Here is a 24,025-nt window from a genome sequence, read left to right as displayed (position 1 = left end):
TGGACGGTTCAGTAACCGGTCATAACTAGGAAGTTTGGGTAAACTTCGACCATAGGAAGGGGGTAATGTTATGATTTTCCCATGCTTATCTCATTCCATTTCCATTCCGAGCATTGCTATTGGACAGTACCTTTCTCCGAGTAGACCTTCCCATGGACGCTATCTTCTTCTCACACGTTATCTTCCTTGACTCACCTTCTACCAATGGGCGCCCTTGTATTTCTCATTTCTCTGAGTTACGTTCTCACAGGATGGCTTACGCGTCCTTTCTTATTGTTCTCTTCTTTGGGTATTAACCCCTATACCAGTTACTATATATACTGTAGGAAAACCCATGTATTCCTTAGTTCAACCTCCTGTTGAATACAGCGATTACCTGGACTCTTGACTTGACCGTTGGCATTGGCCCGGCCAGACCTACCTTTCAGTACGCTTACTGAGGTAGTGACGACATAACTGTTGGCACGTGGCCCAGTTATCTCAAGACGACTAGTTAGGACATCGCTTCCTAACATGGTACATGTTTGCTACCCCTCCTGTAGACAGCACCCCTGCACCAAATTTTGTCATTCTTTAAATGCCATATTTCTTCTCTATATCACAAACCCCTATATACAGATCCAAAGCACCATCCGAGCCCGAATGCGGCTGCTACAGATTTTTCTTGCGCGAAGGCCATTTGGCGTGCGAAAAGTCACGCCGCGCCGGAACACGGTTAAACCAGTCCGGTGGGCCGTATGGCAACAGAGAGCGTTCAGCTCGGAATGATCAGGTCCAGCCGGGCTTGGGGCATGGTCCAGGCACCCGGCAAAGAAAGCAACCCCCGGTCACCTTACTGTGATCCTTTTTGCGAAAGGGTAATCGAGACGATAATGCCCGCAGGGAGGACATTATCGGCATTTCATCGCTTCCATTGCTTGCAATAATTCGTGCATGGATAAGTTGGACTCTTCAGACTCTTCGGCAACGATATTTCCTCAGTTACACGCTGTCATTTCTTTTGATATATACTATCAAAGCTCTGCGAATGTGTTGTGATATTGGTACTATCATTTGGGTAGTTTTGCAAAACTCTCTGTAAATCGACGTGTTGCGCTCAGTTCGCTGGCTCTTGCGTCAGATGTTTTTCATGGCATCGTGTAGCGCCCTTCTATGTACCCAAATTTAATTTTTTTGTATTTTAATACGTGGTGTAGAGGATGCTGGACAGATGCCGGGGAGTGCAGGGGGTTTTGCAAAAGTTTGTCACGCGTGACATTCCCGCGAGATCCGCCTCTCGAAGTTTTGCAAAACAGCATCCCTATGGCTACATCCTCAATCTCTTCACAATCGGGCTGCTTGAGTAGCTCAATGTATGGTACACCAGTATAGTCCAAACGAAGTCCCGGCAACAAACCATGGAATGGGTACCAGATCTAGGTTTCACCCGGTCTGTAGGCGATTGCAAACACCCTCCTCTTCCTCCCTCTCCATGACCACTCGATATTTCCCTAAACCAACTTGACAGAGGGTATCTACTAGTCTATATCTACATGCCTAAAAGGTTCTTGAATTTTTTTATTTGGTATAGAGCTCTCTCTAGGGGCTGCGGTAGTTTTGCAAAATTTGCAAAACTACCCAAATGATGGTATAGTGGTCTTGACGCACTATGATCCCTTTCCTCATCAGCCACGAGGTCGACAGTTCAAATGGCACTGTAGTTCACCTAAGTTTGTATTAACACGGTTTTTCCTTTTTTTACCATGGCTCAAGTGAGTGCTTCGTCAGTGCTGCAAATATCCGCTTGGATGGGTATTTGAGAGTCTTGCAATCATAACCCGTCAGCCGGTCACTATGCGCCCAGCCTACAGTATGCAACACAGGGCGCCGGTACCCAGCCAGCAATAACACACGGCTGGGACGACTCAGATATCGTGGAGCCCGACTCTCCAAAGTAACCATACCCTCAAGTCACCAATAGTTCATATACAATACAAGAACATATCTATATAAGTTTTGGACCTTAGGTTCCCATCCGAAAGAAGTTATAGACAACACAAGTCAACCTGTGACATAGTCGCACTGTGACACATTACTCTACAGGCGGTTCTCGGGGCCTTGACAGCGGTGCCGTCGGCAACAGGTCCATCCTGCGGCAAAAATCGAGCTGAACGCTCTCTGTTGCCATAGGGCCGGCGGTGGCGGCAAATGCCATGGAGGAGTGGAAACAATCGTCAGGGCATTTGCCGATCCAATCATATACCTTCTGAAGATTTGATCCCGCGAATCACTCTAACGACCACGGCCCAGAAGACATGTCGGATACAGTACTACTTATAATTACAGAGGCAGGGACTAGACCAAATCGGTCCCTGGTGAAGGTCCTGTCATGAACGCTGACCAGAGCGTCTGCCAGCTCATGATACCGCAACTACAGTAGGCGAGCCGGTTATATGTAGTCACTCTTCTTGAGAGTCAACACTGGCACTGCATCGAAAATGCCGACCGCATCCGTGGATTCTAGCGGAACGGAACTCTTTTTTACGGACACTGGCCCAGTGCGGGGCGCCCACAATTACACAACCTTGGTCATCGTTCACGGAATCGCTTTCACAGGAGGTGTGTATCTATCAGTGTCAACAATCTCTTGTCTCAATACGCCTTGTGCAATGTGTTGTATTTCCAGAGACCTTTCATAGATTACTCCCGTACGGCAAAAGGGACAAAGTTCGTGTGGTAGTGGTGAATCGCCGGCAGTATGACGGCTCCTCAAAGTATAGCGATGCAGAGTTACAAGCAATAAACAGCGGACACGCGTCAGTCCTGAGAAAACTGGCCCTCGAAGTCGCGAACTTTCTCGTGTGGTTCGTCCGTACTCAAAACATACCACTGCCGACCGAGAATAAAAGGGCTGGAGGCATTTGCTTGATGGGCTGGTCCCTCGGCACTGTCAGCTGTCTCTCGCTACTGTCCCATCCTGGGATCGTACCAAAAATCGTTCACTCCAAGTTACAAAACTACCTCAGGAAGATCATACTCTACGGTGCGTGCTTTGCACCATGGCAAAGCGCTATTGAAATCCAGCTGAAACCCGCAGATCCTCCCCATTGCGCCTTCGGTTACGAAAAGCCGGATCAAGCATACGACCCGTTCCAAGATGCAGGATTCGCCGACAACATGGGCGCAGCATTCGACCACTTCTGCTACTGGGCCACTGCTTCCTTCGACCACCGCGGTCTTGCTACGCGGAGCACTTCCGACCTTGACTTCTCAAAGATGGGCCAAAACCCAGCCTGGGGCGACGTCCCAGTCGAAGACCGACCGAGGTTCGTTGATGCGAGTGCCGCTGCCACTGCAGATGTCGGTATGCTGTACCCGATGCAGCCAGCGATAAAGATACGAAGCCATAAAGCTTTGTTTGACGATAAAGTAATCCGGGCTGTGCTGCCGAACGTGGAGCTTGTTTATTTGTATTGCACGGATTCGTTCTGGCCGTCCGTTCTGACCTTCGTTGAAATAGAGACGCAGTATAAAGAGCACGTCTCTAGCGGACGGAAAGCGCGGCCCATGCAATTCGTCGAGATGAAGGGGGCGAATCATTTTGTGAGTCGTTTATTTGCTGTGCGCTTCGGAATCGGGGTAGACAACTTCGTCGAAGGTGCATTGGGCGAATCCGAGATTGTTCTGGACCACGGTAGTCGATGCCATGAGCAATTAGCAACCTCTGTTTCGGTAGAGCTCAGGCTCGGCCTGAAACATCAAAACCTCGTACCCTGGGCGACCACGCCCAAGGGAGCAAAGTGGTTTCTGGCTGCTGCTGTACCGCGCTGGGATTCTGTCGCAGTAGCCGACCAGCATCCAATCAGATGTACAACCCATGGTGTATGACTGTGTACGGGACGAATTCCAAGAGAAGTCTGTTTGCACCTTAGTGTACGGTGTCCCTTCACTTCAACGATCAACTTGAAGGATGGAATAATGAAACGAGAGCACGCCGCATTGCTGCCCTGCATATCTTGACCATCAATCATTGCAGGGCTCGAAGTCCGTTAAGTCTTGCGCTGCTGGACGAGTCTGATCATGAAGACCGGATACTTCCGCTATGACCCGCATGGATTGTCGCTTGGTCTTCGGATCTCCTGATTCTCCTCTCACTGTCGACTTTCACTGGCGTCTCTCTCACAAGGAATCCTGGACTATGACAGACATTGATAGAGTATATGACGCTCACGCAATCTACTTGTTACACCGGAAACCTAGCCGCGTGCATGCAGGCGGAATCAAGCACATACTGAATTGTTGCTAGACGTTCCTTACTAGTTTAGATGGCAAGGTAAGCAACCCATTTAACGAAGCTACATTGGTATGTAGCGCTTGCGAGATGAGCGGATACATCATGCATACATGATCGGTCCGCATGCAAATAGTCTCGGGAATTAGTCATACCAAGGCAAGACCAAGGGTAACGCTGACGGTTACTAGCGGCTGACCGTCGGATATCACTAAAGTCTACCAGCTGCCGCTACACTGCCTGAGCATCTGTCCCCTTGATCAGGATCCTGTACAATCGGTTCAAGTTCCGCATAGAAGGCAAGAAACCCTCGAAGCTGGTCTTCACGAATAGCATTCAAGAGACGTGCAAGCATGTCTGACCTACTTTCCCTACCGACTGTCGGTCTGTCGGCCTCTTCTTCCTCCTCTTCCCTGGTGGGAAGCACTAGTGGTTGTCCAAGCATGATATTCACCGACTCCCCATCCTGGGACTCCTCCTCGGACACCTCGGACTCGATCGATCCATCCCCGGGGCAGTCGGAACACGATCAGGGCAGTCGTACTGCACATTCTGCACCGACAGCTGCACCTTCTCGTGGCCTCGGGGTAGATGAGCAGCTCGCTAGTGCTGGTGGTGGTAGCAAGGAGAACACGCCGCGAGCGCCATCTTCAGCGGTGTTTGCTACAGAGGATCTGGGGTACGAAGCCGACTATGAAGGTCGATATCGACAGAAGCACTTCATTCACAAGTCACTCGGATTCGCCGACCACCGCCGTCACAAGAGGCTCTCGAAGGGGTCTCCTGTATTGGGGCTGTATCCGACCAAACCACCCGACATCTACATTCTACCAATTGATACGGATACCGATACCGATACCGACGCGAGCCTTCGTGCGACCCCTTGGAACCGTCAGCATGTCGAGGACGATGTATCAACCCAGTCAGGAACACTGCGGGTTCCGCAAGCGGAGACTGCGCAGACCCCACCACAGCAGACCTCCCGGCACTCACTGCTACCGCGCGTACATGTCACCAGTGCTTTCCTACAATCGGCCCAATCACGCTTCGACCATTGGTGCCGAGCCAATCATCGTACGCGGACGTTATATCCCACCGCTCCTCCTTATTCACTCTGATTACTAGGACCGCGAGCATTTTCCGGGAGCGTAGTTCCTGTTTCACCGTCGCACGAAAGCCTGGTCTTCGACGCGTTCACTCTGATTGCAGAGCAAGCCAATCATTCTCAACACGCAAGGCGTCGTAGCGTAAGCTGATTCCCTTGATGTATCGTCGCAAAGGAAAAGTACGAATAGAAGACGACCGGCTGAAGTGGATTTTGTACATAATATACGAAGTGCTATCTACGGCTTGTGCCAATGAGTGTCACCGCAGAATAGGGACCAAGCTTCATGATCATGCCACTTCGATCGGTAGACCCATGGCCTTCTTCCCGATGGGGGTCGTTATATCCTCCGGACATCCGTGCCCTTTGAAGCCAGCCTCCCCCTTCTCACGCGGGAAGTCCGGCGGAGGGATCCCTTGAAGGAACGACTCCTTCTGCCTCTCGACGTATGCTGAGTTCTGCGGAGTGCATGGCACAGCAGGTATATACATCACTGACGAGATTATATGTGTGAGTGCGCTCCGACAACTGACGCGAACTAGCTTGCCCGCACGCACCGGCTGAGTCCTGGTTTCCGGTATGCTCTTGCTCGACGGAGTGGATTAAGTCCTGTCACCCAAATTAGCTAAAGTATTTTGAACAGGGAGTACCCAGCATTACGCAGTGCCAGAAGACCATGTCGCCGGGGTAAACCTTTGGCACGGAGACCATCGTTTCGTCGAGCCTCAAGTGAGGATGCAAGACCGGATTAGGGCGCGGGCCTGTGAAGCCACCGTCGATAGGGTAAATTCCAGGAAACTCGGGACTGGAAATATCTGTAATATTTTGCCAGATGAGCTGCTGGAAGCAAAGCCCCAGCCAACGGACTCACCATATTCCCAGTTCTCCGCATCCAGTGGGTTTCCACTTACTGCTCCAGCTTTGGGGCGGAAGAAAGGACGCAGGATAGTATAGGCGTTGGATAGAAGGACATCCGGAAAGACTTTGAGTGTCCCCTCAGTGGGAGCCGTCTCACTGCAGATGGAGTTGAGGACGGTCCAGCTGACCTATTGGAGGCACTAACCTTAGAGCCAGCCAGCCTTGGAAGGTCCGGAAAATGGATGCCTTCCGTTTACGGTCAGATACTTGTTCATGGAAATGACACGGCTGTCGACAAACCTGGTTCGGTCGTCCATACAAAGAGCTACGAGCATTCAGACGTCCCTCAAGGTCGTACGGGTCATGGTTCTCCCAGTCGCCGCGCAGGATATCTGCAAAGCACTGTCTGAAGGTCCTGTCTTCCCAGCGTTCGATCGAACCACCTAGACAATCCTCAGATCACTGATCTACGCTCAAGAATTGGTGCTGAATACGAACCGTCGACGTGAGGAGGATGGCGTTGCCACTCTACCCCAGGGTGTCTAATCCTGAAGCGATCTGCATATGTGAGAGGAGTGGAAAGGTCAACGCCCTCGAGTCTATCTTGGTTCTTAAGGTGATAGAACTTGTTCAACCAAGCGGTGGCCGCAAGGACGTTTGGGTGGGCTCGAGCCTTTACTTGAGGACCGGTCCAACTACAAATTCTGATCTCAGGGGTATGCGAGCGAAAGTAGTCAAGGTACATACTACAGCATGAAGAATTGCTTATCCCCGTCGGGAAACCCTAAGCTACGGATCAGCTTAACTGTGTAAATATTGAGCAAAGATAACAACCTGGGACGTCTGGATTCGCAGTAACATATTCTTGAAGCGCAGCCTTCCAAGCGGCTGCTTCAGCATCTTCCACAACGTCCCTGATGACAACGCATCCTCGGCGCTTGATATTGTTGATTGTCTCTTCGTTCAAGGAGTCGAGGTCTGCGAAATTGACTTGCGGTATAATCTAAGACCCTACCCTGATCAAGAAGGGTCAAGCTACAATTGACTGAGGGACTCACATGGGTGTACTCTTTGGCAATCTGCTCAGTGGAGGCGGCGAGGGCAGGAAGGAGACGTCGCCAAGCCTCGGTGACGCGCTCTTCGAAGTTTGGGTAGGATTCTGCGATCTCTTGCTTGAGCTCAGCGAAACGCTCGGGCATCGGAGGATAGGTGTTGGCCATCTCGAATCACTCTGAAGTGTCCTAGCATTATCATCGAGTATTTATATGTCAGATGAACGTGGACATCGGAAGGCGGCGCGGCATCCTAGATAGGGTCTTGCTTTGGAATTTGCGTAATAACGAGTTAGTGCGACATTAGGGTCACCTGGGGAGGGTCTTAGGACAGACATGAGGTTGGGGTGACGTTGAGATACGCCGATGATAACCCGTTCAAAGACATTCACCGTCGAAATTCGGTGAGCGGGATATAAGTGAACATAGGAATACTGACATAGTATGCTCTTCATTTGTCCCTGCGATTGACGCGACACTTCGCAAGAGAAGTGAACAATGCGATTACTACTCGCTAACGACGAAAGACCAGAACTTCAAGCGACTTCAATGGCTAGTCCCATAGCCCGCCGTCCGATCGCACTAACTATGTCTTCGACTCGGCCCACACCCTTGAAGGTGGCTTCGCCTTTCTCTCTAGGGTAGTCCGGCGGCGGGACACCAGTGAAGAACGACTCCTTCTGACGCTCGACATAAGCGGAGTTGTGTGGAGTGCAGGGCACGGCCGGGATGTACATGACTGGGCCACAGCCATTGAGCATACATATCTTTCCAACTCACAAGCGACTCACCTGCAGAATCTTCTTTTCCGGTGTGCTCTTCTTCAACGGCATGTACGACATCCTGTATGGAGCATTATCACTAATTTGTTTGGTCATTCCAAGCACGAACTTACGCAGTGCCAGAATACCATATCCCCGGGGAACACCTTAGGTACTGACACCATCGTCTTATCCAGTCTCATGTGTGGATGGGAGATTGGATTAGGTCGAGGTCCAACAAAACCTCCATCTCTAGGATAGATGCCGGGGAAGTCCGGGCTGGATATATCTGCGTATTTCACTCAGCAATCGCGAAGAATCATCCACAGGTCGGCTTCATTACCGAATTCCCAGTTCTCGGGATCGAATGGGTCGTCTGAGACTTCGCCAGCCTTCGGACGGAAGAAGGGACGCAGGATTGTATATGAGTTCGACAGAACGATGTCCGGGAATACTTTCAGAGTGCCTTCGCTTGGTGCTGTCTCACTGCAAAGGGCCAACTAGTGAGCCGATGTGTTAGACCGCGTACTGATTGAAACACACCTTAGCGCGAGCCATCCCTGGAACGTCCTGAAAACGGTGCACTGTGAAGGGGGTTGGATGAGATTACACCTCGTGTACAGTTAGAAGGTCGTGAGTGGACTCACTTGTCCGGCACGCCCATACAAAGATGTACGAGCGTTCATCCGGCTGTACAGTTCATACGGGTCGTGGCTTTCCCAGTCTCCTCTGAGAATGTCAGCATAGCATTGCCGGAAATTCTTGTCTTGCCAGCGTTCAATGGCGCCACCTGTAAATAGGGATCGGTTTCGCCGTCTTGGTAGAGGAAGCTATGAGTACAATTACCATCGACGTGAGGTGGATGATTGTTCCAAAGGCCGCCCGGATGGCGGATCCTGAAGCGATCGGCGTATGCGAGCGGGGTCGAAAGATCTACTCCGTCGACTTTCTCCTCAGTCTTGACGTGATAAAGATTATTGAGCCAAGTTGTCGTGTTAAGGACGTTAGGGTGGGCTCTGGCTTTCACTTGCGGTCCCGTCCAACTGGCAAAGAGTTAGATTACAGAGAATGTACCGGAGTCAGTGAGATCAATAGCGGACGCACTAGAGCTGGAAAAATTGCTTGTCTTCCTCTGGAAACCCTAGTGAACGATGTCAATAGAAGTCTGGGCCAGCCCTAGTCAACGTACCTGGTACGGGGTTCGTCTTGACATATTCTTTCAGATCCCTCTGCCAGGCAGCTGCTTCCGCGTCATCCACGACATCGCGAATAACGACGCAACCTCGGCGTTTAACCAAATCAATGAAACCTTGATCACAAGAGGCAAGATCCTTGAAAGAAATCTGAGGCACCATCTTAGGGAACATGAGTCTTATCGCCTTGGAATTCAATAGCCTGATTACTCACGTTGGTACCTTCCCTGCCGAATTCTTCGGTGCTCTTCGCGAGCTGTGACAACAGCCTTCGCCATGCCTGAGTTGTATGTTGCTCGAAACCGGGGTACGACGCGGCTATTTCGCGTTTGATGTCCACAAAATGAGGAGGATAGGAAGCAGCCATGGTTAAGACAGGGGGGTGACGTTTGTCCTACCTCGCAGTCTTATAACATCGTTCGTCTCCGGGACCCCTACGTTGCAATCCGACCCTGTGAGTAACGGGACGGCATTCAGTAGATCAGCTGGACAAGGAGTAAAAGCGATTGATAACCCCGACAATTGACCGGACTAGCGCCCTAGCACCGCTGTATCAAGACTAGTGAATTCGAAAGCTTAGTACGCTCGGGTCATACATCGGCGAATATGAGGACATTAATCCATGAACAAGAATAGCATTTGTCAGATAGATCCTAGTATAAATCGATGAAGGGAGTAGATCGTAAGCACTTTGGAATTCCAAGTATAAGATGCATAGCAAGAAAATCCAATAGCCATAAGGATAGCGGACGTTATTGAGCCTCCTCGTCGACGGCTTCTTCGCCTTCCAATCCCCCGTCTTCGTGACCTTCATGTTGTTCCTCATATTGTTCTTCGTGATGCTGTTCATACTGCTCCGAGTACTGTTCTTCGTACTCCTCTTCATTCTCTACGCCGGCTTCCTGGTACTGTGTAAGAAAATCGTATCAGAATCGGATCCCCGTCTCAACGAGACGTCATGGTCTTGCTCACCTGCTGATACTCAGCGCTGCGTGGCTTATATTAGCACTCCATATCAGTGTTTGAACAATAGATGCTTACATGAGATCCTGCGCATTGCTCTCGGCCTCGGAGAATTCCATCGTGTCCATTCCCTCGCCAGTATACCAATGAAGGAAAGCATGACGCTTATACATCACTGAGAACTAAAGAGGCGTCAATTCGGCCGAGCATAACTCGGAGGACAAGAGTAAATACCTGCGCAAGATTGCGCTTGAAGAGCTCTTGGATAGCTGTTGAATTGGCCAGACAGGTAGCCGCCTAACGTGATGTTAAATCCGGCCATGCTTCCAATGACTGGGGCTCCAACTGACCTGTGACTGCCCCACGGGAGGAACGGAGCACAAGGCAACCGAAACGTTGTCAGGAATCCATCTGTGACCAACCCTCAGGACATTAACTATTACTATCAATAATACCGACGACGTACTCCACGAATTGTGTCGAGTTCCTCAGTTGCATCTGGTGTATGCTGTACTGTAGGTCACAACGTCAGCCGGTGCCTCCTCGGACCACCTTGCTAAAGCCTACTTCTGCCTGCAGGAGAAGTTAGCGGTGCCATGACGCCAAAGTCAGGAGACTTACTTCACGAGACGAAATCTTGCCCCTGAATATGGTGGCCGCAGTGAGATAACGGCTGAAAATGCAAGGCGTCAGAGCCGATGAAGAAGGTAACTCCGACAAACTGCCGTACCCGAATCTGGGATCGCAAGCGACAAGCAGGTTGCGACGATCAAACAGCCTGTTCAAGACCACTTTCTTCAGTCTAATTCGCACAAGGACGATAAACAATGCGACATACTCCCGGGTCAAGTCATCTACGGATACGCGTTGGAATGCTTTCGACTTCGGGTCGGTGAAAGGCGCGTAACTTGGCATCAGGAAATGCAACTATCCAAGAAAGTGAGGCTGCGGGGAGCTATCTCGAAGATATGTTCTTCGACTTACGCGAGGGAAGGGGACAAGATTTAAGCCGAGCTTGCGCAGATCCCTATGGAAGAGTTCAGATAACGAGGGGACGAAATCCAACGTATCATACCCATTCAACTGGCCAGGGAACCGTAAACTTGTACTGACCCCACACAAGACTTGGGAAACCAACTACAAAGAACGTGAACACCAAGAAAGAACGAGTGGGTGGTAAGGGGCTTACCACGTTCAAATCTTCGAAATTTGGTTGCTTGATTTTCAGCGTGCGAGCAGTGATGTCGTACCTATGTCATAGTTTCATAGTTCAGATCCAGCAGTTGCGGGATGCAGCAGAACCAATCTACTCAACAAAGCTTCGTTATCAATGCACACGGTCATGTCGCTGTTCTCCACCAGCTGGTGCACGGACAGCAATGCATTGTAAGGCTATGAAAGAAGGGCATAAGCCTTAGAGCGCGTCAGGTTTCGTCTTCAGTCCTTACTTCGACCACGGTCTCCGAGACCTGCGCAAATCAGTCAGATGATTTGAGCAGACGTCAGCTATGAATCCTGACCTTTGGTGCGGGAAGAATGGAGAAAGTAGCTAACATCCGGTCTGGGTATTCCTGCAACGTAAATGTCAGCTGCGCCATGTTTGATAGGTTCATGACAGACTTCTCGGAGCTTGGAGAGCAGCAATGTGCCCAGGCCAGCGCCTGTGCCGCCGCCGAGGGAGTGAATTAACTGGAATCCTTGCATAGCGTCGCAACTGTCCAAGAATTACTGAGCCTTGGAAACATGGATCCGGCAAAATACGCACGCATCCGCCTGCTTCCTAATAACGTCCTGAGAATGGGCAGGGAATTCAGCAACGTCACACTAAATTATCCTAATTGACCGCACATACCATGATGGAGTCGACTAGCTCCGCACCTGGGCTCCTAGTAAATCACAGTTATATGATATTGCTAGTAGACTTACCCTCTGTGTAATCTGGAGAATCGATGCAGTTTGCATCAGCACCAAAACACGATTTAGATAGGCAAGCGACGTACATCCTTTGGCCCAATTATTGCCCGCACCGACTTCAGCGTTCAGGAAGGTATCAGGTCGAAACAGACCACCCAGGGGTCCGCTCCGAATCTATGAATTGATAAGCAATAGTAACACATCGCCAAGGGCAATTCACAGTACTTACCCGGTTGCAAACACCGGCCTCTAGATCGATTTGTACACTCCGCGGCACATACTTTGTGGGATTTCCGGTGGACTCAACTTCACTGAAGTAGACATTGGCCTACTCAGCCATCGTTGTTTAGCCAAGGATCCTACGGCGAAGGACTTCGATCCACTTACGCGCATCAGCTGTTGCGGGTCATCGCCTTTATAAAACTAAGCCGAATAAGTTCATAAGCTTCCCAATTGGAGAGAACGGAGTAGCGATCATTTACCCCTGCATCATCAAGGCCATGTTCTGCTAATACCGTCCTCCAAAAGCTCTCCCCAACTTGGTTTCCGGCCTGCGCGAGACGATCAGATGAGTTTCTTTGTCCGAGCTCCAGTGATCATGATCCAAACCTGTCCAGCCTGTCCAAAGCGGATTTCGATACTTAGTGCTTCAGTGATTGTCAGCATAAGACTGGTACTTTACCTGAATGTTTATGATTTCGCGAGGCATATCGTCGATATCGGCTACTCAGCCTTACAGACAATGGACAAAGCGATGAAGCGCTGGGTCGGAACGCACGATCTACTGCAATGACGTTTTGGGTCTCGTCCAGTCTTGCTCGGACTTTCCCGAACCACTACTGCAGAAATACGCTATCACAGGAATCTCATTCGCATGGCCAACATTTTGCACATCACAGTACCTGACGTATTTAACTACAGGCAAACGTAGATAAACCTCGTAGAATATAGAGTCCACCGACACCTACTTCACAGCAGATTCATAAAGCACTTTACACGGCGATAAACGAAGGGAACCCAGAGTACAACAGTCTAGCAGAGTCCACTTAATCTTCAAGGCCACGCCTCCATACAAGTCTTGTCCGGCCTCTTGCTGTTGCGTCCCTTACACTCCATCTTACCACAATCCTGACACGGATTCGTACAAAACGCCCTCCCCCCCTTCCCCTTACACTCGTTCGACCCGCACTTACAACAATGCCTTACACGTTTGTGGACCTGCTCCATGCCAGCCTCTGGGTCTAGCGCCATGCCGTCGTACGGCCGCCCCGATCCGCCACTAGTAGGCTGGTGAGACGCGGAAGTCAACGCTTGAGTGGACTGCTGATAATATGGAAAGGCAGTGTACGGACTTGGATACGGCATATATTCCGCGGCCTGTCCAAAGGTTTGGAAATGGTGCTGCTGCTGTTGCGGCGGGCCGATCTCGCGAACATGGGGGGATACGTTAGCCGGGACTGGGCTCGACTGAGCTGGGCCCGATGAATTGGGCGGCTGTTGACTACCGTCCGATGCAGCATGAGCACCATTCCATTCGCTGTTGTATTCCTGGGCGTCGTTGTTCTATAGAAAGTGAAAAGGTGAGCTGCGATGATAGCTAGGTGGGACACGGGATATGTACATCGTCGTGGTTCTGCTCTTGGGTATCTGCCCCAGCTTCAGGTTGACCCTCAGGATTTTCTTCGGCACCTTGGACATCTCGGGCAACCTCTTGTTCGTCGCCCTCTTCCTCCTCCTCCTTGTCGCGATTAAACGCGTTATCCGGGACTCCGTTGTGGATACCCCGAATGACGGACAATATCTCGCCCTTGCCCATGCCAACGGTCAGGCATCCGAGGACCATATTCCAGAGCGCCTTGGACACACCCAGCGCTTGCCAGTTCCAGATGGTAGGACCACTACCTAGATCTGACAAGCCATTCCAAAGCTGTGCAGGGAATTCTTGGAGTAGGATGTGAGGCAAGGCACGTAGGATAGAATAGTCTGTGCTCGCGTACTTCCGACCCTCAGCGGAGGTAGCGGCTACGCAGGTGGCACTCTTGCAAACGTATTCGCATCCAATGATATAAAACGGTTCACCGAGATCATACACCTTGATGGGTCCAGAGCGAATGCGCCCGTTATTCTCAAGCGGTGAAGTGCAGTGAGAACAGGCAATTCCATTGAAGACCAGGGGCTGCGGATCCCAGTAGAGGAAACGGTGCTCGAACAGCGGACGAGCACTTGAGGCCGGAGCAGTCAAGACGAAGTACGCGGGGGAGGAGGGTAGCCAGAACGTCCTCATGATAGAGTAGAAGGAGGGAATACTAGTCTGGCCCTTGACATTCTGCTGGAGAGACCCCAGATGAATTTTGAACGCGTCCTCTACGCTGAGCCCTAGGCGCGACACAGGGCTGGGCGCTGCTAGGGATCCAATGAGGGCATGAAGCAGCATATCCGGCTTCTTGCGAGCAAGTTCAAACCAATCGTCTCGGTCAAGACTGGGGTCAATGTTCGACGCACGCCGGGGACGCTTGCGGCTCGCGCCAGACACCGACTCAGAACCTCCATCGGGAAAGGGAGGCAGCTGCCATGCAGCACTGATGCCACTGAAAAAGCCCTATATGGATGCTCGTTAGTTTAGTCCTGCATGAGGTCAAGTAGGAGCAGCATACCCCAGGTGGTGCCGAAGCTGAACCGAGCCCCTGAGTAGCAAAATCCCCAGGTGGACGCTTGCGCGGTCGACCAGGAGGTCGCCTGGTCCCCGGAACGGATCCAGCGGGCAACCCGTCCTTTCGGGGACGTCCAACGGGCCTCTTTTCTCGTGGAGGGGCGTTTGGATCAGCGGATTTCTTGCCGCTGCCTTTCGGTCGACCCGGACGCCTCTTAACTGGTGTCCCGTCCGGGTTAACACCAGGATTCATCGATATACTCGGATTCTCGAGGCCCTGATTGATGGCGGGTGCACCTGAAGCCATATTGATGGCATTGGGGTTCGGTGGCACGCCAGACATGTAGCTGGATTGGGTTGCAAGGGTGCTTGATAGGGACATGTCGGCCATTCGGATAGCTACGAGAGCGGATCATGTTGAGAGTGCAGTTCAAGAAACAGCAACAGAATGATGGCAGTGGCATCGAAAGAATATCGGCAAGGTACACCATTGCAGAAAAAAAACAAGAGAAACGATATTTTCGAAAGAGCAACGGCTTACTCAGGGGGTTTTGACCAGCGCCAAACACACTCAATATCCTGCGCAAATCAAGCCGCACTAATTAGGCACTGGAAGCGTTCCCTGTCTAGAGGCCTGCCTAATGAATTTACGTGAACGTATGGCAGAGTTATCGGCGGTTATGGGGTTATTGCCAGAGGGTTACAACAGGGTTATCGCAAATTTCGGGAGGATACGTGTGTGGGAACTTCCGTAACGCAACGGCGTGGTTTTCCTCAATTTGCAGCGGAGTTCCAAATATTCTCTGTTCTCTTATATACATGCACCGGACGACGGCAGCGTAGACGTTGCATGAAATGGGACACCTCTCTGGACTGGTAAGCTTTATTTTTCCTCCTTTTTGTTTGCCTTCTGTCGCACTTTTCCTCGTGATGAGCATCCACCGAAAGCAATTAGGAAGTGCCGTCTGAAAGCTCTGCTTCTTGTCGAAACCGGTTCTCTGATATTCTAATCTTTCCATTGCAGTCCTATCATCGAGCAGACTATCTGATCAGTTCATGCTTTTCTTCATCATAGGTTCCATGTGGTCCTGCGTAGTTTTGGTGGTGGTTCTCGTGCTTGTCCATGGATGATTGTTCGTGAGCTGTCGGTTCGGTCAAATGTCGTTTCCGGGTGTTATGAAAAGCGCGTCCAGCGACTATGTTGCCTCGTCTCTGTTTCTGTGTGTCCCCACAAGAGTAATTTTAGATGTTCTGTAATTCGTGCAGGTGGGTACAAGTTTTGCTCGATTTACGCAGCGGCGAGTTCTGTGTAAAGCCGCACTCATTCACCCAAGCGCAGCCACGTCAGATAAGCTTGAATAGATTGAGGTACCGTTTTCGACTGCTCTTTCCGTACCAAGCGGAAGGTAGTTCTCACTTCCTCTGCATCTGACTCACCTGAAGAGGTGAGATTGTACTGATGGCAGCATCAATCAGACTCAGATCGACATTCGGAGCCTACCACTGATGCTCTTTTCCAGTATTTCTACTTGTGGCTAGGTCATCCGCCCGTATCTACCTATGAACCTAGCCCGACGATGCCTACTCCATACCCAACTGTGCATCAATCAGAGCGTACTTGACCAGCACAGCTTGAGCGCCTGCAACGAACTGTGAGTATGCTGACTCGACTTACGATAGTTCGTACTTCTCAAAGGGAAATACGCGGTGGATTTCGAGAGCATGTCTGACAAGTCCTGTATTGGGATGCGGGGCATCAACAACACGGAACATAGTAAGTACATATGAAGGAACAGGACCATACGCACCTCAAGGCACAGTGGGGCGTCATTGGCATGGACGGCACGATCCGTATCCCTCGGTCATCGCGCGAAACCACATTTTAATCACAAAGATCACCGTCCAGGGCGTTCCGGATTGGGCACACCGGTGCTTGGCATCTCCAGATATCCCTGGGACCCACAACACAAGCGGAAAGCATTGGATACAACATTCCAGCAAATCCGTGCTACAGAAAACAAGCGCCAGTCACCCGGTGAACGGCGTACCCGCAGTGACTGCAGAGGCATCCGGCCAAATTTGCGATGCCTTAGGAATACGTTGCGCTGATAGAGGGAGGACTTTCCCCGAGAGCGAACGCCAATCTGTCCACCCCGATGAAGTCGCCAGATGGAGAATGCAACGAGCCGGCGGGATGGCGAAGTCGCGGAGGAATGTTCCGCGGTCTCAGTCGGTAGTTCCGTCGATTAATATTTCTGAGCGACCTCGTTCCTTACGGCCAGGTGTTGAGCAGACGACAGCGAAAACTGTATCAAGGCCCACGATGAGTTCGTACAATACTGAGCGTCCCTGAATTAACTATACCTGGGCAACCGGTGAAAGCTGCGATGGAGCATAGGAAGACTGGTTCAAGATGCGGCGTCGGGGCCTTCTCAGCCTGGATAATGCCACGAGCGCACGCAGTCGGATCACGTTCATAGAGCGGGTGTAGATCTTGATTTTGGCGGGATATTGAGATGGCCGGAAGCAGTCCTTCGACTCGGTGCCAAATATAGACCGGCCAACAGTCTGAACGCCAAGTGGCCGGCTTGAATCCGCTCGAGATTGAAGTGGATTAGAGTGGGGAACGGCCAAATCTGGGCAAAGCTCTCCTGTGTTTGAGTCGCCTGAGAGGGGATAGAAGTGGAATATAGCGGTCACGGGCTTCATACGGGGATGTCGATGGCAGTAGAGCAGAAGCTTCCCGGCGGTGGAAGAATCCAAGGTTTTGGTCGCTGATGGATTAGCCCGCCCTCTCTCCGGGCAAAGGTTGTCCACCGTTCGACTGGTACAGTCTCACTAAATTCCCACACATATTCCGAGAGGCTGGCGGGCTGACAGAACATGTCTCAAAGGATCTGTTTGAGTTCTCAGACATGAAGTCCCAGATTTACTAGGACTTACTTCTCCTGGTAATCTGACCATATTGGGGCAAGGTCCTATTTAAAGACCGTCACCTGTCCACAGACCAGTACCTCGTTCCGCGCACACATGGAGCAAGGCGTAAGTCTGTGTTCTGGCGATCTGTTCGACGTAGTAACCGCGCCAGAAGCACTTCAACAAAAGCACCGAGGTTTGAAGGACGCCCATTGGACTGGCTTCAGTAGTTCGAATCCAGGCAGGCACAGTTGAGCTGCGCGGCTCTCATCCGTTAGGTTACCGACGGAGACGCACACTAGCTACTGGCACTCACTGTGGTTGTGGAGCCGGATCTAATTCCAGCGGTCGGGTTTTCTTCATACGAGCCAATGAGAGACGGGCGCGTCTAGTGACCCCGAGGGCCTGGCTCCCCGAGAAGGACCAGCCGGACTAAGTGGTGTTAAGTTGGACCGCCTTCGCTCGTGGACTGTCGTTGGATGACGAGATTACGGAGAACGATATACCGGAGAGATAGGAGAACCTACATTCTATCTTTGAATATAACCATGCATGGAATTGTCTTTAAAAGTGTGTTGACGGTCCCCGCGGGCGGCCATGCCTTGAGACATGTAGTGACAATAAGGTGGTACGGCAAATTGATGTATATTCCTGGAAGTATACGTACTGAATGCATCGTCCTGATACAGGAACTAAGCGGCGATATCCACGCCGACAAGTAAAGAGCTCTCCGATGTGCGTCGGAGAACAGGACAAGTGGGCACAGTAGGGGCTAGTATTTTCTTGCGGAATGCGAGAATATCGCGACAGTCGATGTCGATGGATTGATTGCTTGGATAATGATCAGTAGGCGTCATGACCTTATCGATTGACAGAGCAGACCTTAGACGGTTGGCACGGAAGAAAAATTAGCGAGTGCCTGCTGCGCGCTATATGACCGACCCGTCACAAAGGAATGTTCACTATCGAGTCCCGTGCGGGCGACGGCGGGTTATGCCCTATACCACGAGACCGCAATACCGTAACGGCAGGTAGACGTCCCAAGAGCCGCTAGGGCGGTTTCCACGTAGTATATCAGACAGAGCGTCGCCGTCAGGATGCTGGTCATCAAATCGCCTATCCCATGGGATGTCTCCTTGTCTGATTCCAGTCACCTGGCCGACGAAGCTGGAGGCAATGAGCAGGTGTATCTTGTATCTAAGGCAGCAAATCAGCTAAAGCTTGACATCCATGAGACATATGCTCGATTCCGAGGAAACTTCCAGCAAACCATCGCCAGTGAATCGATAGTGGACGCCTGGGAGGCATATGGCCCGAGACCCCACATTCTTCGGTAGCTTGCGCGCATCACTAGACGAGTGCTTGCAGACCTTGACACCCGACCAACCACCTGAGTCTGAGTCTGAGCACACGCTCGCGTCGTCAACTTAGAGCATTGAGTCCAAGAGCCGGTCCGACAAGCTTGATTGCGGAGAGCAGAGGATGGCAGTGAGAGGGCGTGGGCGGTACGGTGTATTTTTGAGCCCTTGGTGGAAGCCCAGGAGAAAAGGCGGTCCCATCCGTCTAGACGGAACCTGGGCTCTTTCTAGCGCTCCCTGACGCGGCACAACCCTGACAGATGCTCAGCTCAGCGCCTGGATCTGGGATAGCGGGCATTGTCTCAGGGTGAAGGGGTAAGATGTCAGCTAAACCTACATTTCGCAATTTATTTGGTGTGAAACGTAATCGTGATCTAAGGATATTTATCCCTGCCTGTGGTCTCTTGTTATCCATGCGGATCCGTCCACACGGAGAGATACGGCGTTTGTAAAGTATGTCACTTTGATATGCCTGAAAATGGCGCAAGGTCAAAATAAGGCTAGATCCAAGACATATTACCCTACCGTAGTCGAAGGGGGAATTATTTGCTTTCGTATTCGTGACTCCCTGGAACAACCAACAGCGGACGAATGTATGTCGAGGACTTATATGGCATTCAGAAAGCCACGTAAGGTGTAGGAAGCGAGCAGCGTATGATAACTGCACGCAGGAACTGTTGAGTGTATAATAGGTCAGCGAGGGACTGAATGGCATGAGAAGGGGAGCCGACACTGGGATCCAGTGGATGTGATACATATCAACGTCCAATTGGATTTGGGAGGAAACAAGCTCTGCAATCCCGCTCGGCCTGGTCGCGTAATCATGCGGGTGACAGCGGGCAATCGAGTCAGTTGTACCACGCGCTTGCTTCTTGCCACGCCGTGGCGTCGGGACCAGTGACGAACGCCCTCAGTCCGATAGGAAGATGTTTTGGACGGGCTTCATTGGGTGGGATGACCCGGAACATTCGGTACGCCTGCCTCAGATTCGCAAGGAACTAACCCTGATCCAAGGTGGGATGTTCTGATATCGAGGACTGCAAACCAAGGCCGTGACGAAAGCCATGAACAGGGATGTCGAACGGTGAAGGTTCGGATCATGGACTTTGGCAGGGGAGACAGGGAAAGGAGTGCGAACGGTATGACCAACTTGGCGGAGAAGCGATAGTTCGCTCTCGGCTTTCTCGACAGCTGGACCGGCACAGCGATAATGACGATGAGGGCCTGAGGCGGACCCTACAGCGAGCGAGTTCCACGCCCTCGGAATAACTGCACGAGTAAACCGACTTTGTTCGGTTCGTGTGAAGGTATCGTCATCTGAGGACTCATCGACGGCTCATGGCAAGATATGGACGTCGTGGACGTACCGCCGAGCTGAATACGAAGCCCATGCGCGGATCGACCGCCAGGAACTTCACGCTGATTGCTAACGTTGGACTGTAACTAGTTCACAGCCTTGAGAGGAGCTTCCCGACCGGCTGCGGTCCCCATGTTGCGGTCTCTTGACGAAGAAAACATTGTTGCACAGACCACCGGTTATCGGGCAGTCTTATTGTATGGTGCGTCTGGAAGGGAAATACGGAGTTTACAGCCATGCTACATACTCCGATGTCACTGTTTAATTTTTGTAGATGCAGACGCCTTCTACTTTGCAAGTAAGATTTTCGATAAGGAGTCTGACATATAGATTCAACAGAAAGACTCACAATTCTACGCCTGGAACGCATCGCATGGCAAGGCGCCATGGTCTCTCCTCTCGGCCGTAAGCTCGTGACATCTTGATTGTGATTATTTGCGGTGAAGGCTGATGAGCATTTGAGCCGTAGAGATCCTGGCTCGGAAACAGTCCTGCGCAATCCTGCCTGGGTCGAACGAAAGGACCTGGAACTGGGCCCGGGTTTTCTTCGTGACGGGAAAAGGGTTAACGATGCATAACGTTCGGACGCCGCCCATTGATTTTGGGTCGCGGATTGTGCATGTCTGAGACGAAAATCATACGTGCCATATGAGCGGCACCATGCATCCGAGCAGGCTATCCTGGACGAAGTCTGGATATATCCCCTGGCAAATTGATACGATATTTCAGTGAGTTCTTCATACTTATCCAGCCCGTCAGCACCCTTATGCAGACCAAGTGAGAGATTTCCGAGCAGTCCTGGTTCCCGATGCTTGCAGAGTATGTCGCAAGCAGTGGTAGACTTCATAACTGGCACTGACATCGTTGTGTGGGTCGTCACTCCCAACTTACTCCAATGCCATACGCCGATTCGCCAGGCTAAATTAGGCAACTGCAGTTGGCCCGGAGCCAGCGGCTACCGCTACAGAATGGCTGCAGCCATGGCTGCCGCAAAGGATGCCAGTGTATCAGTTATGTAACTCATTCGGCGAATCAAGCGATGCTCTACGCGGTGAAGTTTGTCGTCGTACTCATTGATTTCTTCTCCAGAATGACGCTCCCACTGATATAACTGTTTATGCGCATTAGTCACCTACGGGCAAGATAGTATTCTCCCCGAATGTGGTGTAAGAAAGTTCAAATCATTCGCTGACGCACGAGCAAGTTAAGACGAAGCGTCTGCTTACTGCGCAGCTTCCTGACGCGCAATATCCCGAACACCGCCTGATGTGCTCAGAGACATGAAGGTGCGGGTCCGCTGGCATTTTCCTATGACCCCACAACGTGAGTGTGTACATGCAGGCGATGGCCGATCAGATAAAGAACCAGCATCTGCGGCTCTCCCGCGCGCACATATCGATAAGTACAGTCTACAAGATCCGACATGGGCGAATCTCCCTACCCAGGTACGAGGGAACGAATGGCACGAATGTTATACCTTCAATCTAACCTCATAGAGTCATGATCAGTGGAAACACAGGTACCTCTTCGTCGCTAAGGCTGGTGTATTGCGACCGTCCCTATATCTACCAATGGAATCTATTCCGCGTGGGGCTGAAGCCCTTTTGGTACTGCCCTTGCCGCTGCCGCAAACTCAGGGTAAGCGGCGGGAAGCTCAGCACAGCCAGAAAGTGAACATGCAATGATTGTAGTAAGTAACTTCATGCCTACAATACGAGGGAGAGCACAACTCTCGCTGTACACTGGCGAGAATAACGACAGGTTAAGGTGTGTCAGTCGGATCCCAGTCCGTGACAAGGTCTGGCGCCATGTCGAGTCTTTGTATCAGTAAATAACCTGGAACGTGACAATTTAATACGCACACTCATCCAAACTGTCTAGAAGTGCTATGTCTTCATCGCTAAGTCGAAAATCAAAGATCTGCGTGTTGGCGATTATGCGACTTTTAGACGCCGATTTCGGAATCACGATGAAACCCTGCGGATCCGGCAATTAGCTCAGGGTCCATGCATTTCTCTCACATGTAACGCACTTTCTGAATGGACCACCTCAGCAAAACATGGGCAGGTTGCTTGCCGTACTTGGTCGCTAGCCTGGCGATATCGGGGTGCCCGAAGCGCAATCCCCGTACAAGGGGCGCCCATGCCTGCATGAAGGATGTAATAATTTCAAGCACGGGTGATTGAAATGATGAGTATATTACACTGACTTCGAGTGCTATAGCATGTTCCTCGCAGTAGGTTACGATATCCCGACGAGTCATGAAAGGGTGCAGATCAATCTGAAAATACCCAGGACGATTTAGCTCCGGTGAAGATATTCATCAGACCTCGCCAAGCGCCAGACTTACCTGGTTAACCGCGGGGATGGGAACGCCACCTTCTGCCATCTCCTTCAGGTGGCGGACACTGAAGCAGCTGACTCCAGCACTCTTTAGCTTCCCCTCGCCTTGCGCTTCGCATATGGCTTTCCACGCCTCGCGTCTAGCCTGGGGTCCGCCGATCGGAGAGTGCATGAGGTACAAATCTATGTATCCCAAGCCGCAGGCGATTAACGACCGCTCAATGGCTCGTTTCGTCGCGGCATATCCACTGTTGGACTTCAGCTTTGTGGTGTAAAATATCGCAGATCGCGGAGTATCGGTTTCTTTGCAAAAATCTAAAATAGCGTGACCACATTCGCGCTCATTCTCGTACCACTCCGCGGAGTCCTGCGTTCGTCAGTTGTAAGGGCCAACAGGGGGGGCGGTCCTTGTGACCTACGATGTGCCTGTATCCAGCCTGCGAGACAGTCATGAGAGGACAGTTATCACAGATGCTGTGGTTGACACTACTTCAAGTGCCCATTTTACAGCGTTGTAGGCATCGTTTCCGTCAAGTTCGTATGTACCTGTCGATGACCGGTACCATCAGACCCTGTATCTACCATGTCCCTGGGCGAGCGTACCGAATCCGAGGATCGGTATTTCATTGCCATCGCTAAGCTGGAAGCACCCTCAGATGAAGTAGAAATTTATATGCAGTATATGTCGACTTACCTTCAGTTTCGACTGCAAGGTTAACTGCGACATTGCAGAGGTTAGAATTCGGATGGAGAATCAAAGAAACCCTGCAAAAGCAGCCGAAAAGGGGATGCCATCGGATGGGGGCCAAAGATCACGTGATCTCCGAAGGACGACGCGCCGTGCAAAATTTGGCAGCAAAACAATTCACGACCGATGTTAGGCATGCTCAATTCTACAATTCGGCCGTTCGCTCGAGCAATCGTTCGCGCTTTCGTTCGCGCCAGGAATAGCTCAAGAAGTGATGCGGGAGATGGCCGAATAATCATGCGACTTTCTCCTCCGCGCTGGTTTGGCTCGCTCAAGCTCTCTGTGTAAGTAACCCAAATACAATATATGGTTAGGAATGTACTACTGGGCCTGCGCCGTAGGATGGGGATTAAAGTAATGATGACAGGCACTAAACGTCTGTTCTGTTACTATGTTACCACCATGTAATGAGCTTATTGCCAGTGAATAGGAGACGTTGCAAAACTTTGAAGTTCGAGCCGCTCGAGGGAGCAGACGCTCGGCTCCCTTCGGCCATCTCCCGCATCACTTCTTGAGCTATTCCTGGCGCGAACGAAA

At 51.3% G+C, this 24,025-nt stretch overlaps 7 protein-coding genes across 7 annotated transcripts; 2 read left to right on the top strand and 5 right to left on the bottom strand.

Moving 5' to 3' along the window:
- Positions 1 to 2,477: 2,477 nt before the first annotated feature.
- GLOTRDRAFT_43804 (uncharacterized protein) lies at positions 2,478 to 3,249 on the top strand (the record flags this gene model as incomplete). The annotated part of the gene is made up of 3 exons (XM_007868998.1): positions 2,478 to 2,598; positions 2,666 to 3,022; positions 3,077 to 3,249. Coding segments are annotated over 3 exons (651 nt in total), but the record flags the coding sequence as incomplete, so codon positions are not given.
- A 1,374-nt stretch (positions 3,250 to 4,623) lies between these two features.
- Positions 4,624 to 5,388, top strand: GLOTRDRAFT_130370 (uncharacterized protein; the record flags this gene model as incomplete). The annotated part of the gene is made up of 1 exon (XM_007869149.1): positions 4,624 to 5,388. One exon carries the CDS (start codon positions 4,624 to 4,626, stop codon positions 5,386 to 5,388), a length of 765 nt encoding a protein of 254 aa, XP_007867340.1.
- Positions 5,389 to 5,540: 152 nt separating this feature from the next.
- On the bottom strand, positions 5,541 to 7,435 carry GLOTRDRAFT_62449 (DUF1479-domain-containing protein; the record flags this gene model as incomplete). The annotated part of the gene is made up of 10 exons (XM_007869148.1): positions 5,541 to 5,868; positions 5,933 to 5,984; positions 6,036 to 6,190; positions 6,247 to 6,389; positions 6,439 to 6,479; positions 6,534 to 6,676; positions 6,732 to 6,928; positions 6,981 to 7,017; positions 7,065 to 7,236; positions 7,292 to 7,435. 10 exons carry the CDS (start codon positions 7,430 to 7,432, stop codon positions 5,666 to 5,668), a joined length of 1,284 nt encoding a protein of 427 aa, XP_007867339.1. The 3' UTR covers positions 5,541 to 5,665.
- A 379-nt stretch (positions 7,436 to 7,814) lies between these two features.
- GLOTRDRAFT_121905 (DUF1479-domain-containing protein) lies at positions 7,815 to 9,606 on the bottom strand (the record flags this gene model as incomplete). Its single annotated transcript, XM_007869147.1, has 10 exons — positions 7,815 to 8,024; positions 8,077 to 8,128; positions 8,181 to 8,335; positions 8,390 to 8,532; positions 8,590 to 8,630; positions 8,694 to 8,836; positions 8,893 to 9,089; positions 9,151 to 9,187; positions 9,236 to 9,377; positions 9,454 to 9,606. 10 exons carry the CDS (start codon positions 9,604 to 9,606, stop codon positions 7,822 to 7,824), a joined length of 1,266 nt encoding a protein of 421 aa, XP_007867338.1. The 3' UTR covers positions 7,815 to 7,821.
- A 135-nt stretch (positions 9,607 to 9,741) lies between these two features.
- On the bottom strand, positions 9,742 to 12,918 carry GLOTRDRAFT_62440 (beta-tubulin). The gene is made up of 26 exons (XM_007869146.1): positions 12,799 to 12,918; positions 12,726 to 12,734; positions 12,599 to 12,667; positions 12,504 to 12,539; positions 12,346 to 12,444; positions 12,203 to 12,290; positions 12,129 to 12,140; positions 12,055 to 12,080; positions 11,968 to 11,993; positions 11,823 to 11,916; positions 11,723 to 11,773; positions 11,651 to 11,671; positions 11,518 to 11,594; positions 11,392 to 11,452; positions 11,278 to 11,339; positions 11,187 to 11,229; positions 11,041 to 11,129; positions 10,933 to 10,980; positions 10,824 to 10,875; positions 10,770 to 10,775; positions 10,669 to 10,715; positions 10,553 to 10,613; positions 10,437 to 10,499; positions 10,281 to 10,384; positions 10,212 to 10,227; positions 9,742 to 10,147 (listed from the first exon to the last, which is right to left on the bottom strand). The coding sequence occupies exons 1-26, from the start codon at positions 12,823 to 12,825 to the stop codon at positions 9,992 to 9,994; spliced, it is 1,443 nt and encodes a 480-aa protein (XP_007867337.1). The 5' UTR covers positions 12,826 to 12,918; the 3' UTR covers positions 9,742 to 9,991.
- Positions 12,919 to 12,965: 47 nt separating this feature from the next.
- Positions 12,966 to 15,019, bottom strand: GLOTRDRAFT_77856 (uncharacterized protein; the record flags this gene model as incomplete). Its single annotated transcript, XM_007869145.1, has 3 exons — positions 12,966 to 13,664; positions 13,738 to 14,652; positions 14,771 to 15,019. 3 exons carry the CDS (start codon positions 15,017 to 15,019, stop codon positions 13,170 to 13,172), a joined length of 1,659 nt encoding a protein of 552 aa, XP_007867336.1. The 3' UTR covers positions 12,966 to 13,169.
- A 7,021-nt stretch (positions 15,020 to 22,040) lies between these two features.
- GLOTRDRAFT_139417 (aldo-keto reductase) lies at positions 22,041 to 23,467 on the bottom strand (the record flags this gene model as incomplete). The annotated part of the gene is made up of 9 exons (XM_007869144.1): positions 22,041 to 22,197; positions 22,260 to 22,374; positions 22,430 to 22,543; positions 22,607 to 22,678; positions 22,748 to 23,107; positions 23,160 to 23,177; positions 23,231 to 23,286; positions 23,344 to 23,380; positions 23,435 to 23,467. The coding sequence occupies 9 exons, from the start codon at positions 23,465 to 23,467 to the stop codon at positions 22,160 to 22,162; spliced, it is 843 nt and encodes a 280-aa protein (XP_007867335.1). The 3' UTR covers positions 22,041 to 22,159.
- Positions 23,468 to 24,025: the final 558 nt, after the last annotated feature.

This window comes from Gloeophyllum trabeum (assembly GCF_000344685.1).
Source record: "Gloeophyllum trabeum ATCC 11539 unplaced genomic scaffold GLOTRscaffold_00009, whole genome shotgun sequence".
Lineage (NCBI taxonomy): Eukaryota > Fungi > Basidiomycota > Agaricomycetes > Gloeophyllales > Gloeophyllaceae > Gloeophyllum > Gloeophyllum trabeum.
This window is presented reverse-complemented; position numbering and strand designations above follow the sequence as displayed.